The 16,124-nt window shown below is 35.5% G+C and overlaps 1 protein-coding gene across 1 annotated transcript in view; it reads left to right on the top strand.

The window, feature by feature from the left end:
• Positions 1-16,124, top strand: part of NUP214 (nucleoporin 214) — a 148,895-nt gene that overhangs the window by 9,184 nt on the left and 123,587 nt on the right. The window contains 4 exon segments of the mRNA XM_037798478.1: positions 1,995-2,121; positions 6,358-6,519; positions 13,174-13,654; positions 15,008-15,162. Of these exon segments, the coding sequence (XP_037654406.1) occupies positions 1,995-2,121; positions 6,358-6,519; positions 13,174-13,654; positions 15,008-15,162 (925 nt within the window).

Raw genomic sequence — 16,124 nt, 5'->3', positions numbered from 1 at the left:
TGTCTTTATTTTCTTCCTGTTATTTGAAACTGCCCCTTCTATACTATTAACTATAATCAGCCTTTGATTATGGAAGACAGACATGCAGATAGTGGTAAATTGTGACTCAATCAGAAAGAAAAATGCACCTTTGCACGTAAGCACCCACTTGTCTTCTTTCACTTCATCTTCCTTGCAGTGAAGAGGTGGACTGAGGTAGTGGTCATAAGATTATGTGGATTATGCAGAGAGACTGCAGGGGAGACAAGAGGAAAGGGAGAACATTTCTTTTTTTTAAAACCCTGCCTTGAGTTTAAAAATGTTTTATACACCCTTAGAAATAAGAAATAAATACTTCCTCACCCCATACACAAATACCTGATCCTCTTCAACTTTTCTAACCTCTATCCATCGTTCTCAGTGGCAGGGTGTCCCACCATAAGTGGCATGGCTTTCATAGTGTCTGGGGTGGGCCACTTTGGGGACATAGGCCCGAGTTCAGCAGTCTGATGTGCTATTCTCAAAATACCTATCTTGGATTGACTTCAGTAACAATTTTTTAATAGCACAAATATATTTTATGTATTCACACATTAAAAATATACTTTTATTTTGAACTTTTATCAAATTTTTATTTTTATCAAATAATTTCAGTTTATGCTTTAAAAGTCAAAGAATCATTCCAGCCCCACCCCTTCCTGCTCTAGTTCTGTTCTCTAGCAGGGACTGCTTTTAACTTGTAAATGTTTTCTTTTAATGGTACCTCCTTATCCCTAAATAATTATGTTTCTCACTAGTTATTGATGATTAATTTTAGAACTTGTTGCTTGCTATGGTAAAGGAGGATTTAGCCCATATATGGCCCCAAATCCCCCTTCCTCTCTCTCAGAGTTATAGCACTGTTTTAATTTATTCTACTCGCTACCTTTGTAACTTTAATATTTTTGTACTTTTATTTACTGTGGTATCACCATATACTGTATCTCTTGATCTTCTGCTTTGTGAGAGGAATATCTTAGCATCCTCACCCTTTCCTTTAGCATATCTCCCCATTCCCACCTTCCAGCTGTTTTCATCTGGGTCATTTCCAGTATCAAAATTGATACTGTTTGCATTCTGTTCTATAGTGATTATTAAGTTTCTTTGTCTTGTCTAGGGATTGTTTTTAAAAGTTGAAATCAGTTTTATTATATTATTATGAATATGTGAATATTATTCACTCCATAGCTAAATTGTACAATATGATTTGTGTTCCCTTTCTGGACAGCTTTTTTTTCCCCCCCTCTCTGTTACGTATTGAGTACTGTTCCTCTTTGATTCATGCTACCCAGTTTTGGTCAACACAAACTTAGACAAAAATCTTCGTGATTTTTAAAAACTCAGTAATCGCTTGTTGGAAGGAACAGAGCCCACCCAGACAAGCCCAAGCAAAAGTGGAGTTTATTGGAAAGATCTAGAGATTTCTCAAGGAATGCAGGGCCAGGAAGACTGACCAGGCTAAGGAACTGACACCAGGAACTAGAAAAACAGGAACTAAGGTTATCTTCTGTCTCAATCAGTGGATGAGTGAGCACAGGGCATCTGGCCCAGCTTTTTAGACTTTTCTGTTCAAGAATCCAGGAGAGATCAACCAGAGTTCCTAGTTCCAGTCCCAAATTTCTAAGAGCATGTACTGACTAGGCTTAGTACAGCTATTAGATTTGTCCTCCTTGGTCAGGAATATACTCTAGCTATGGTGGGGGGAGGTACCTCAACGAGTGTTCACTGTCATGATTATTCACAAGCAAGGGACTTGGTACATTAGGAACAGATAGAGAGGTTAATTTGGAACATTGACCTCTCGCTTGCTGAAGTACTCTTGGCTTTTAGACCATATTCTCAGATTTTAGAGCCTTACAATCAATGTGTAAATCCAAACCAAGTGAGTCTTCTTTTTACTTATTGCCTATTTCATTGATGCTAGGAAGAACCAATACAAAACTCTAACCAACATAGCATTTTCTTCTTCTTTTCAGGTTAATTGGGAGTGTTGGCTACTGGAAGATTCTAGTCGAGCTGAACTGCCTGTTACGGATAAGAGTGATGACTCCTTGCCCATGGGAGTTGCCATAGATTATACTAACCAAATGGAAATTGCCATCAGTAAGTGTAGCCAGCTGTTTCATGCAGAAATATTCTTTCTAATACTGGTTGATATTTAAAAGCCAGTTACATGCTCATGACAGTTATATGCTCGTGACAGAGTATACTCTTCTGGGCACCTTTAACTTCTGAACACTTCTATTTGTACTTCTACTTGAACAGTAGAGTATGTTGTGATAACACTAAACTTATTTGAATGGATACTCATTGATGAGAACAAGGCCAGACACACTGCTCTGTGTGTGTGTGTTTGTGTGTGTGTGTGTGTGTGAGAGAGAGAGAGAGAGAGAGAGAGAGAGAGAGAGAGAGAGAGAGAGAGACAGAGCTTTAGACTCTGATTGATATATAGAATGTGTTTTAGACAGACAAAAAAGATATACCTGGAACTTGGAGCAGAGACTTTTCAAATCACACGTACCTTTTCATCCTGGAATTGACACTGATCTAGAAACAGAAATCTTTTGAATTCTGAAGACTCCCAGCATTTTATTATGAAATTTTCAAACATGCAGAAAGATTGAAAGAATTGTACACTGAACATCTATATGGTCACTACCTAGATTCTGCCATTAACATTTATATTTACTTTATTGTGTCTGTCTCTGTCCATCAATTGAGGTTTTCTTCCCCATTATCGTGAAGCAGTACATTCTTAGTTAAGTATTTTTGAAAAGCATAGATAAGTATAAAGATGCCAACCCTGAATCTCCAAGCCTGAGTGAGGTATTCTTTCTTTGTGCTTCTATTACACCCTCCAGCTAACCCATTATGCACTCTTTTGTGATGGTAAGTTTTCTTGTCTGTGTCTCCCCATTAGACTCATATCCTGCAGGGCAGGGTCTCTCTCCTTTTCACTACTCTGTCCTCGGCACCTACCATAGTTCCTGTTGCATAACAGGCACTGAAAACGTATTTGTTAACCCAAAGAAGAAACTAAAAGGTTTAATCATACAGTTACAGCAGTGGTTCTCAAACTTTATTATTCAGTAGAATCATATAGAGGTTATTAAGAATGCAGATTCCTGGACACCAGCGATTCAGACTCAGTACTTCTGGGGTTGGGCCCAGGAATCTTCATTTTTAATAAACACGTTGATGCTTCTGATGGTGATTTGCAACCCATACTTTGTGAATCAACAGGTTAGATGGCCACTGTGAATGTTTTAGAGTACTTCACTTCTCAATTGTGTTTGAATACTCTAATCATTTATCTTTACAGTTATAATTAGGAAAATAGTTTACCTTGCAACAAATATATAAAATAAAAGTTTTTTCTGTTGTTGCTACATTAAGGTATTTTTCCATCAAACTGCTTCATTAATTGCATTTCAATATTATGCCCTGGGTTTTTATTAAAGGATACTGAAGAACCAGAACCTATGTATTATATCTGTGCTACTTAAGCTGTAGAAATGCTGTCAATGAAATAAATTCCTCTGTTATTAAAAGTTTCTTATTTATAGCCCCATGTGAGAAATTTCTTTTGAAATTTGGTGCCTGGAAAAGCTTTGCATCACTTGAGACCACTGATATTTTCTAAAGATGAGAATTGTGGAACTTATTTCCCTTTTTACTTTGGTTTCCAGGAAACTTAGAGCCAAATTTAAAGGTCTGTTTTAGCAACTGTATATTCTACATTTCTCAGGTCTTCAGTTTCAGTGATTCATTTTTTTTTTAACTGGTGCTGATTCTGCTATTACCACATTTTTAAAAATGTGTTCTCGCTGTAAGCCATCTGATCATTTTGTGGAATGAGGTATGTTATACATAAAAACGAGGAAAAGTAAAGGGGAAGTAAAAAAAATGCTACCATCGTTCTTTTGTTTTCCTTTTTCTTTCTTTCTTTTTTTTTTTTTTGTATTTTTACTACCATTGTTTTGAAGTCAAATAATACAACTTTTAAATGTTTTACTTTTCTCCCAGAGTGGAAAACACTTGTTCCCATAGCATCATGTATTTCCTAATTTGCTGTATCCTGTGAAACAGAATTACATCACACCACACTACCAACAGAAACATAATAAGTAAAAGTCAAAATTTCCTTGCAGTTCTTTTGTACCCAGAATGTATCCCAACAGCATATTGTGTGCAAAAGTCGTTTTTATTTTCTATGTGGCTTGTTATCAATTCCATGTATAGTTTGGTTCATTTGTTTCTGTTTGTATTTGGTTTCGGTTGGTTTTTTTTTTTTAACTCTGACTTTTGTTTTGGTTCTTGAATGTGTAAAATGTTTACAAATGGTTAAAAATCAAAATTCTATGGAACTGTATACTCAGAGAAGTCCCCATCCTACCCCTGTTCTTTCTACTCCATTTCAACCCTCCTCCTCATATAGGTATTTAATTAATTTAATTAAATATTTTAATTATTTTCTGGTTTATCCTTCCTTTGCTTTTTTTTTCAGAATGTACACACATTTATTCTCCTCTTTCTCCTTTTTCTTGTACAAAAGTTAACATTCTATACATGTACCTTTTTAAAAATTGTGGTATAATATACATAACATAAAAACCATTTTAACCATTTTGACAAGTTTTTTGACATTAAGTATATTGACAATACTATATAACTTTCACCATGAACTATTTCTAGACTATTTTCATCATCCCAAACCAAAACTCATACTCATTTAGCAATCACTCCCCATTCCCTCCTCCCCCTACTCATAGTCTTAAATGAATTTGCTTATTGTAGGTATTTCATAGCAGAGAAATCATACAATATTTATCCTTTTGTGTCGGGCTTATTTTGCTCAATATATCTTCAAGGTTCATCCATGTTGTGGCATGTAGAAATCCTTTGCTTCTTTTTACAGCTGAATGATACTCCACTGTATGTATATATGATATTTTGTTTGTCCGTTCATCTGTTGATGGGCACTAGCGTTGCTTCCATCTTTTGGCTATTGTAGATAATTCTGCTACGAACATAGGTGTGCAAATATCTGTCCGAGTCCCTGCTTTAAATTCTTTTGGGTTTACCTAGGAGTGGAATTGCTGGGTCATGTGGTAATTCCATGTTTGACTTTCTGAGAATCTCCCAAATTGTTTTCCATAGTGGAAACCAATTTTACTTCCCACCAACAATGTATGAGGGTTCCTGTTTCTCCACCAACACTTAATTTTCTGTTTTTTTTTCAGTAATAGTCATTGCAGTTGGAGGGTGGTGGTGGTCGTGGTGGTATCTTGTTTTGATTTTCATTTTTCTAATGGCTAATTATGTTGAGCACCTTATCATATGCTTATTGGCCATTTGTGTATCTTTGGTGAAATGGCTGTTTAGATCCTTTGCTCATTTTTTAGATTGGGTGTTTGTATTTTTGTTGTTGAATTGTAGAAATTCTTTTTATATTCTGGATATTAAACCCTTATGAGATACATGGTTTCTAGTATTACCTCCCATTTTGTAGGTTGTCTTTTCACTTTCCTGTCTTTTCTTAATCTTTTTTCAGGGTTTATCATTTGTCTTTTGCTTTTGCTTTTGGTGTTTCTTGCCATGCAATGGTGTTTGTTTCTAGTCAAATTTATTTGTTAGATTACATCAAAACTCTTAAACATTTGTTGTAACATTTTCTCATTACTTGGAAATCTGTAGAAAAATGGTTTTCTCTCTGTGTCAAGATCAGTGACAAATAGAGGAGAGAAATAATCTTTACTTGAGTTGTATGTTTTTTTATCAAGTGTCATGTTTTTGTGTGATGGTTCTTAAGAAGTTTCATTCCACGTCTCCAACTTACCTTACCTTATGCATAGTCTACCTCTACCTCATAGCTCGTGTTTGGGTCAAAACATTCTTATGATTCAACTGTGAATGAATATAAAGTAGTTTGACTCAGTTTTTTTGTATTCTGCTGTTTGCTTTCTAGAGAGTTTTTCTCATTTCTCTGCTAAACCAACCACTGCCTAGAAATTCCTGTCTTGGTCAGGGGAATTCTGAACCTAGCTCCTGAGCACTGAAACACTCGTAATATCTGAGGGAGCTTTGGAAGAGTCAGATCTACCACAAGATTGAAATAGTTTCCATGTGGGCATAGCAGTACGGTAGCAATCTGATAATGGCAGTCGCTCTCTTTAAATAAGTGTTGCACAAAAGACTATTCAGATCTGAATCAGAACAAACTGATGTAAGCTGCTACTGAGATGAGTCCATCAACCCCTCTTCTTGTTCTTTTCCTCCCAGGACCTGGGTTGGTTCTTGCCCTTTATCATTTTTTTTTTTTTTTTTCTTTTTTAACAGGTGATGAAAAGACTCTTCCTCCTGCTCCAGTTCTTATGTTACTTTCAACAGATGGTGTGCTTTGTCCGTTTTATATGATAAATCAAAATCCTGGGATTAGGTCCCTCATCAGGACCCCAGAGCAGCTCTCATTAGAAGGAGAACGACAACCTAAGTCATCAGGTACATGCCTTTCCCTGCTTTGGAAGAAAGAAAATATTGGCTTGTATAGGAGTGTTGCCAAGGATGAAAACTCTGTAAGAACACATAGTGGTAATCATTAGCTGACCCATCTATCTTAATGAGGCACGGAATAATCTTTTCCTTGAGAACACATGCACAGATTCGCTTTTCCTCAACCACAAAACTTGACTCTCTAGCTGTTACTTTAGAGAAAAAGGAAGAACAACCAAGTGTTTCCATCAGGTTATTTACCAACAGTGTTCTATTTTAAGAACCTACAGTACATGATCTGAATCCTAAAGACATTGTGTTTAATCATGGGGGATTAGTTAAATAAATGATTGCGTCCATTTATACATACATATACATGATTGTATATATTTATATGTACAATACATGATTTATACAGTGAAATGCCATGCAACTATTAAAAATGTTATATTTATTGATAAGGAAAGTTAGTACTCTTCTTTTTCTAGTTCCTTTAGGTATGAAGTTAGGTTGTTGATTGGTGAGTTTTCTTTTTTTTTAATGCTGGCATTTATAGCTATGAATTTCCCTCGAGCACTGCTTTCGCAGCATCCCATAAGTTTTGGTATGTTGTAATTTTTTTTTTTGCCTCTAAAGATTTTCTAATTTCCCATGTGAGTTCTTTCACCCATTGTTTAATTTTCACGTATTTGTAAACTTTCCAGTTCTCCATTTTTTTTATTGATTTAGCTTCATTCCTTTTTGGTTCTAGAAGATACTTAATTTTATAATTTATTAAGATTTAATTTTGGCCTAACATATGGTCTATCTTGGAGAATGATCTGTATGCACATGTGAAAATTATATATTCTGTTTTTGTTGGGTGGAGTGTTCTATATATGTTCATTAGGTCTAATTGGTTTATATTGTTGTTCAAGACCTCTATTTCCTTATTGATCTGTTTAGATGTTCTTTCAGTTATTGAAAGTAGTGAATTGAAGTCTCTGGCTATTGTAAAACTTTCTGTTTCTCCCTTCATTTCTGTGAATTTTTGATTCATATATTTTGGGGCTCTGTTGTTAGGTGTATATATGTTATAATTGTTGTATCTTGTTCGATTGTACCTTTTATCAGTATATAATATTCTACTTTATATACTTTGAAAGGTATATAATAGAATATTATATACCTTTCTTGACTTAAAGTCTATTTTATTTGATAATTCAGCCACTCCGGCTCTCTTTTGATTACTGATTGCTCTGTGAATATCTTTTTCCACCCTTTTTCTTTCAACTTCTTTTTTTGCTGTGTATTTAAAGTGAGTTTCATAGGTAGCTTGTAGATAGATCATGTTTTTTCGTCCCATCTGCCAGTTGCCTTTAAACTCCCCATTAAGGAGAGTTTAATCCATTGATATTTGGTGTGATAACTGAGAAGGAAGGATTTATTTCTTCTATTTAGCTTTTATGCTTTTTATTTGTCTTGTATATGTTCTTTTTTCTCAATTTCTCCATTACTCTCTCTTTTTTTGTATTTCGTTGATTTTTCTCATGTCCCATTTTAATTCTATTCTTTGCTTCTCTCTCTGTGATTTAGTTATTTTCTTAGCGGTTACCTTTGCAATTACCGTTAACATGTTAAACTGTTACTGACCTAGTACAATTAGTACCAACCCGGTTTCAGGAGTATGTAAATAATGTGTGTGTGTGTGTGTATCCCCCTTTATATTCTTATTTTTAGAGATTACTTCTTTATGCATTTTATGCTCATTAACAAAAATTTTAATTATTGTTTTGCATATTTGCCTCCGAGGTCACACAGGGGAGTAAAGCAGTTACAAATCAAAAGTACAGTAGTACAGGATTATATATTTACTTATGTAAATGTATGAGTTACTGTCTAGTGGCATTTTATTTCAGCCTGAAGTACTCCCTTTAGCATTTCTTGTAGGGCAAGTCTTCTGGTAGTAAACTCCCTCAGCTTTTGTTTATCTGTTAAAGTCTAAATTTCTCCTTTGTTTTTGAAGGATAATTTGTTCATAAATAAAATTCTTCATTTACAGTTTTTTTTCTTAAGGGCTTTAAATATGTCATCCCTCTGTCTCCTGACCTCCATGGTTTCTGATGAGAAATCCACTGTTAACCTTATTGGGGATCCCTTATAAGTGACAAGTTGCTTCTCTCTTGCTTCCTTCAAAATTCTCTGTCATGGATTTTGAGAATTTCACTATAATGTGTGTTGGTAAAGACCTCTTTATGTCTATCTTGCTTGGAGTTCATTGAGCTTCTAGATGTGTATATTCATGTCTTTCATCATGACAACGGTCAGTTTTGACCGTTAGTTCTTCAAATACTTTTTTACTGCCCATTTATTTCTTTCTTGTTCTTCTGGGGCTTCAGTGATGTGTAAGTTGATACACTTTATGTTGTCCCGCAAGATCCTCAGGCTCTGTCCGTTTTTCTTCATTCATTTTTCTTTTTCTGTATCGCACTGGATAATTTCAATTTTCTGGTCTTCAAGCTCGCTGATCCTTGTTTCTACCTCAAATATGGTGTTTAATCCTTTTAGTAGTTTTTCATTTTATTTATCATAATTTTCAGCTCCAGAATTTCTAGTTGGTTCCTTTTTATAATTTATATATTTTTGTTTTGTTTAGATAGTGTTTTTTACAAATTTCCTTTAGTTATTTGTCTATGGATTGCTTTAGGTCATGAAGATATTTAAGGCAATTGATTTAGCATCTTCAACTAATAATTCCAATGTATGAGCTTCCTTGGGGATACTTTTTATTCTGTGAGTGGGCCATACTTTCATATTTGTGTGTTTTGTAATTTTTTGATGAGAATGGGACATTCTGATTATTATGTGGTTGCAACTCTGAAAATCTAGTTCTCCTACTTCTGTGGGATTGCTGAGTTTTGCTATAGCCATTAGCAAATCAAAAGTTTTTGCTCCCACAAGGAGAATGGAAAGAGAAGATAGAAATAAAGAAAGAGAAAAAAGAGATACTGCCTCCTTAAGAGCCCTCTTTTAGTTTTGCCTGCCAGGGAGTTTAAACAATGTTCATGTTCAGTGCCAGCCCCTCAGGAATCTCAAGTAGCTGATCACAAGCAGCAATCAGCAGTCAGACCACACCTCCCCGGATTTTAATGGGCTAGGTCCCTATATCCCACCCTAGCAACAGCGAGCTGCACAAAGAACCCAGACTGCACAATTGTCTGTCATGCAGTTGGTGGCTACGACAGGTGAAATTCACTGATACTGACCACACATTACCAGCCTCTTCATCCAGCTCTTTGCAAGTTTTCCACTAGACTGCAAAGTTCCCAAGTAGTTGATTTAATCATTTCCTGCCAGTTCATAGTTGTTTTGGTAGTAGGACAAATTCCTGAAACTTCTGATTCTGCATTCTTTCCACAGTCATCTCCCCAATATTTTTAAGCATCTCTCTACATGGTTTTAATCATAATATGTACACCATTGGTATGCTGGTTTTCAATGTAAATTGTAAGCACTTTTTAGTTTCTGATGTAATCCTCATGATTCATTTAAAAGAATGGCTGCCTAATATTCAGTTGAATAATTTTTACCATTTAGGTTATGTTAAATGCCTGTGTTTATATCTTTTTCATTTTTTTAGGTTATTTTCATAGTTTTTATTCTTAGAAATGAGATTACTGGGTCTGGCTTTTTTGTGTGTGTAAATTAATATTTGTATAAGCTCTTATTTATTTTGTCTGTTTTTTTTTTCTTGGCTAAGATATTTTAAAATAAATTTCAGATATCAGGTTATTTTAACCCATATGCTTTCAGTGTACATCTCTAAAAATTATGGACATTTTCTTACATATTCACAGTGTCATTATCACACCTAACAACATTAGTAAAAATTCCTTAATATCATCTAGGAGTTAGTCCACAATCACATTTCCCTGATTTTCTCAAAAATGCTTTTTACTGTTGAGTTTTTCAAATCAGGAATGTTTTAGTTTTTTTAAACAGTTGTTTAATGGTGTATCTGAAGACTTTATTGTCAGTTAACACATAAGTCAGATCTCTTTGTTCTGATTATTCAGTGAACCATCCCCTTCTTTACTGACATGCTGTCCAAGTAGCAGTCTAGAATACACTGATGGGCATGGCTGAGAAATAATAGGGAGGCCTAGGATTGAAAAAGAGCCAATGATCAGGGCAGGGCTGCTACCCAGCATAGGCAAGAGCCTGGGACCTGAAACATGATAGTAGCTATTCCAGGACAATACCATATTTCACATATATTAGGAATATTTTGGTAAACCTGAGGGAAGGTTAGGATTGTCAGTGAAAGAATAATATTATTTCTCTCTCTAGGACCTTCTTGGAACCTTTTGTTGTAATTTATTATTATTATTATTATTTTCTTTCATTCATTCATCATTTATAAAGCAGATATTATTGGGTTATCCACCTTGTCCCAGGCAGTGCTCTAGGCAAAAAATCCCTGCCCTCAAGGAGTATACATTCTATGTATAGAATTAGATGATAAACAAGATGAAAATAAGTAAAATGTGTAGTATATATTAGATCATTTTCAGTGTTGTGGAGAAAAATACAGTGTAGAAGAGGGTTAGAGAATGTTGATAGAGTGGGTTGTCATTTTTTAAAAAGTGTGGCCAGGGATTGCCTTAATGAGGAGGTCACATATTGAGTTAATACTTGAAGGAGGTGACGGACTGAGCCATGCAGATGTCTAGGGAAGAGCATTCTAGGCAAAGGAACAACAGGGTAAAGGGCTCAGCCAGGAATCTACCTGTCAGTTTGAGAAATCATGAGGAGGCCAGTGTGGCCTTGGAGTAGTTTAGGGAGAAAGGAGTAGCAGGTGAGGACTGGAAGGTGGTGGAGGCCATTGTAAAAGATTTTTGCTTTTTTTTTTTTTTAATTCAGTTTTATTGAGATGTAGTCACATACCATCCAATCGTCCATGGTGTACAATCAGCTGTTCACAGTACCATCATACAGCTGTGCATTCACCACCCCAATCTATTTTTGAACATTTTCCTTACACCAGAAAGAATCAGAATAAAAATAAAAAATAAAAATAAAAAAAGAACACCCAAGTCACCCCCCTTATCCCACCCTATTTTTCATTTAGGTTTTGTCCCCGCTTTTCTATTCTTCCATCCATACACTGGATAAAGGGAGTGCAATCCACAAGGTTTTCACACACTGTCACCCCTTGTAAGCCACATTTTCATACAATCGTCTTCAGGAGTCAAGGCTACTGGGTTGGAGTTTGGTAGTTTCAGGTATTTACCTCTAGCTGTTCCAATATATTAAAACCTAAAAAGTGTTATCTGTATACTGCATAAGAATGTCCACCAGCATGTCCTCTCAACTCCATTTGAAATCTCTCAGCCACTGAAGCTTTATTTTGTTTCATTTTGCATCCCCCTTTTGGTCAAGAAGATGTTCTCAATCCCACAATGCTGGGTCCAGATTCATCCCCAGGAGTCATATCCCTGGGACTCAGGTCCCATGTAGTGGGGAGGGCAGCGAGATCACCCGCCAAGGTAGTTTAGCTAGAGAGACAGGGCCACATCTGAGCAACAAAGAGGCACTCAGGGGGACTCTTACACACAGTTATAAGCAGGTTTAGCCTCTCCTTTGCAGTAACAAGCTTCATAGGGGCCAGCCCCAAAACAGAGGGCTCAACACATCAAGCCGTCAGTCCCCAATGTTTGTGAGAACATCAGCAACAAGACAGATGAGGAAGTCCAACACCTCTGCATTCTCCCCCAGCTCTTCAGGGGGGCCTACTGGGTTCATTTTTCATGACTTGTAAGACACAGTGCCCAGATTTTTTTTAAAAAAAGCTGTGCTGAATTAGATAACCAATAGTAATAAAAAGTACCAAATTCATTATACCTTTCCAGACATTGAGATAATATATATTTAGATTTGATGGTTTATAGAACACAATAAAAATATACCTCATTTAAGTTTCATTTCTTTGGTTAGTGAGATTAAATATATATTGTTTTGTTAATTAGGTTCCTATCTATAATAGTCTTGAAATTTTTTATCTTAATTTGTATGTTTTGTTTTTTAATAAAACATTATCTGTCTTTTATTGCAGACTTTTGGTTCATTCCCTTTTAATTATTTTATACCTAAGGAAACTATTTTTTACACAGTCACATCTTAGTCTTTTGTGATTTTTTTTTTTTTTGGTCACTTTATCAAGTTTTTATAGAGTTAGGGAACTAAATATATCCTCCTTTGTTTTGAAATATATGTATTTGTATACTTTTGTATGTGTACATCTTTAATTCATCTGGAGTTATTTTTAGTAAGTATTATGGGGTGGGAGTCTGAATAAAAACTTTTTCCTGATAATGAAATATTGTTTTGTGATGCCATAGTAACATTGAGAAATGTATTTTTTGCTGTATTATTTAGTTGGGTACCCAGGAAGTCCTGTTTAGTCAGTTTCCCCTTTCCTTTTCCCCTCAAAGTTTTATATATCTTAACAGAATATTTGCTGTGGAAATTCCAAGATCAACTCTGTTCAGTTTTTTCTTTCTATTTTTTGCCTCTTGAACTAGGACCATTTCTGCTTCATTTTACCATAAACCATTTTCCATTTGCTTACTGTTACAGTGTTAACTTTTTCCTTCCTTTTTTTCTCCATTTGTTTCATTGCAGGAAGTACTCCCACTACCCCCACTTCCTCTCAAGCCCCACAAAAACTTGATGCTTCAGCAGCTACAGCTCCTGCCTCTATTCCATCTTCATCTTCATCACCTGCTGTTCCCACCTCCACCTTCTCTTTGCCTTCCACTGTTGGAGCCCCTGCTGTGTTTTCCTTTGGCTCTTCATCCTTGAAATCATCTGGTTCTGTCACTGGGGAGCTCCCTCCATATTCCAGTGCATCAGAGAATTCCAAATCTGCCCTGGGCTCTGGCACATCTACTTTTGCTTTTGCTCCTCCTTCTAAAGCCCCTCTTGCCCCCACCCCTGCAGCATCTCCCATGGTACCATCAACGGTTTCCTTTTCCTTTGGATCATCGGGTTTTAAACCTCCTTTGGAAAGCACACCAATGCCAAGTGTGTCCACTCCAAACATAGGAATGAAGTCCTCCTTCCCACCTTCAGCCTCTGCAGTCAAAGTCAACCTTAGCGAAAAGTAAGTAACTTTTAAGAAAGTGTGGTTCTTCTTTTGGATGGTTAGAAATGTCACATGTTATTCACTGGACATACAGTCACTATGAGTAGAAATACTGCATAGGTTTTTTCTTTTTTCCAAAGTAATACCTGCAAATGGTAAAAATTCAAACATTGTATAGGTTTGCCTTTTGTCAGTTGAGTGTAGAAGGATTTCTTAGAATTTAATTTTTTTTTGTTAGGGATTTATGTTTAAATATTTTTTTCACTTTTTCAGATTACGAATGAAGGAGATACTTCTTACTTTAAAAATGAAGCAGTACAGAATATACATTCTGGAAGGGAAATGAATTCCTTGTAGTCTTTTTTTTTTCCCCCTGTGTCACCCTTGACTCTCTCTAATCTATTTGCACAGACAATAAAGTGATCTTGTGACATCAGGTCACTCTTCTGCTTAACAGTCTCCAAAGGCTTCTGTTTGTTCTTTGAGTGCAATCCTAACTTATTAGCATGGTATTCCTGTTTCCTTCAGATCTGGGTCTAGCCTACTCGTTTCTTATTTATTTACTTCTTTATCCATTTATTAGGTTCTTCCCAGTAGAATGTGAGCTTTGTGAGGGAAGTACTCCCTTATTCCTTGTAACTCTTACCAAGATAATCATTGACTGTAAATATTACTTTTTCCCTCAATGTCTATATTAATATCTGTTGTTGCTGTATTGGTAGTGCTGGTTGCTGCTGCTGTCGTCATTGTTATTGTTAATGTTAAATCAGCACTCAGAGCCACTTTGTTCTAACTATTGTATAGTATTCCGTTTTATGGCTGCACCATAGTTTATTTGACCACTTATTTAAAGCTGGATATTTAGATGGTTTCCAGAATTTTGCTCTTTAGGTGAAATTTTACATTCCCATTAGTCTGTAAGCATCCCAAAGATGGTGACCTACTTTCCTCTGCCTTTTTCACTTCCCGGAGGAAGTGATTTTTATCCCCTAAACAAGTGCTTGGTAATTTCCTTGACTAAAGGGGAAAGCACTAAACTGTCCTAAGCATAATTGGATTCCACTCCCTTTTTTTAGAAACTTAGCTTAATAGTATAGAAAATAAATATTTCGTATCATGGTGAAATTAGTTTAATCTTCATGTTAAGTGTTTATTTGGTATTTTACTTGAATAATTCATTCCTAAATAAGTGGATGATAAAATAAATGTCTCCTTGCAACTTTCACCTTTTGTAAGAAATAGCTAAACATTTATATTTCATAAAGGCAAAATAGTATGGATAATAACTTGGCCTATGATGACATTTTTCATGCCTAGTGTGAAAGAATCTTAAAGCAGGTAGTTCTGATAAATTTGGGCTGCCATTTTCAGGTTTACTGTTGTGACTACTGCTGCTTCTGTTAATAGCTCACAGAGCACACCTTCGATGATGCCATTCTCTTCTACCTCCAAGACAGCTCCTCCATCCCTCTCAGCATCATCCAGTTCCATGTCATTAAAGTCTGCAGTTTCTCCCTTGGTATCAGGTATGATTTTAAGCAACAAAGTTTTAGAGCTCAGTCCCTCATCCTCCTATTAATACAAAGTCAATAAAATCCTAGCTAACATAGTTGGCCAAGATTATTTTTTCTTGCTCCCTGTATCTCACATATTAATGTGTTAAGATTTTTGTGCTCTGAATTGAATATTCCTCATGGAGATAAATATACTTGATTTAAAGAAGGTATCTTGTGGTTGGTTCTTTATCTCCATGTAGAGCCTGTCCTGCATGAAAGGCAGTTATAGAACAATTCGTTAAGGTGTATAAAAGAAAAAGATCGTGCAGTGACTATTATGCTTATTGTTTCTGGTGACTATTCAGATTTTCACACAGTCTCAAATCTACTGTAAGCTATAAGACTATCAAATAAAGATGAATGGAAATAATAATTAATGACAAGTTCAAGTACAATGTAAAACTCCATGTGCAGATGGACCTAGCCTTTTTTTTTTTTAATTTCAAACTTATGGGAAAGTTGCAAAAATTGTGTAGTTAATACCTTTTACCTAATTTCAGCAGTTGCTAACATTTTGCACATTTGCTTTATCTCATCCTTCTTTTAGGTAAATATTTTTCTCAAACCTTGAGTGTTAATTGCAGACATCATGAAACATTTCACCTATTAATACTTGGGTTAATGTCTCCTAAAAACAAGAACACACAATACAATATCACACTCAGGAAATTTAAGAAAAATCTAATATATAGCTCCTATTCAAATTTCTGCAATTGTCCCAACAGTGGCTATTTTTCTCCAATCTTAGATCCAGTCAGAGGTCACAGTTTTTTTAGTTTTTGTCTCTTTACTCTGCTTTAATTTCAAATAGTTCCCTAACTTCTTTTCTCTTTCTTCATACTGACATTTTTGAAGAGGTCCGGCTAGTAGTTTTGTGGACTGCCCCTCAATTTGGATTTGATTGCTTCTACATGATTAGATTCAGGTTAAGC

Source organism: Choloepus didactylus, chromosome 10 (genome assembly GCF_015220235.1).
Source record: "Choloepus didactylus isolate mChoDid1 chromosome 10, mChoDid1.pri, whole genome shotgun sequence".
NCBI classification, from domain to species: domain Eukaryota; kingdom Metazoa; phylum Chordata; class Mammalia; order Pilosa; family Megalonychidae; genus Choloepus; species Choloepus didactylus.
This window is presented reverse-complemented; position numbering and strand designations above follow the sequence as displayed.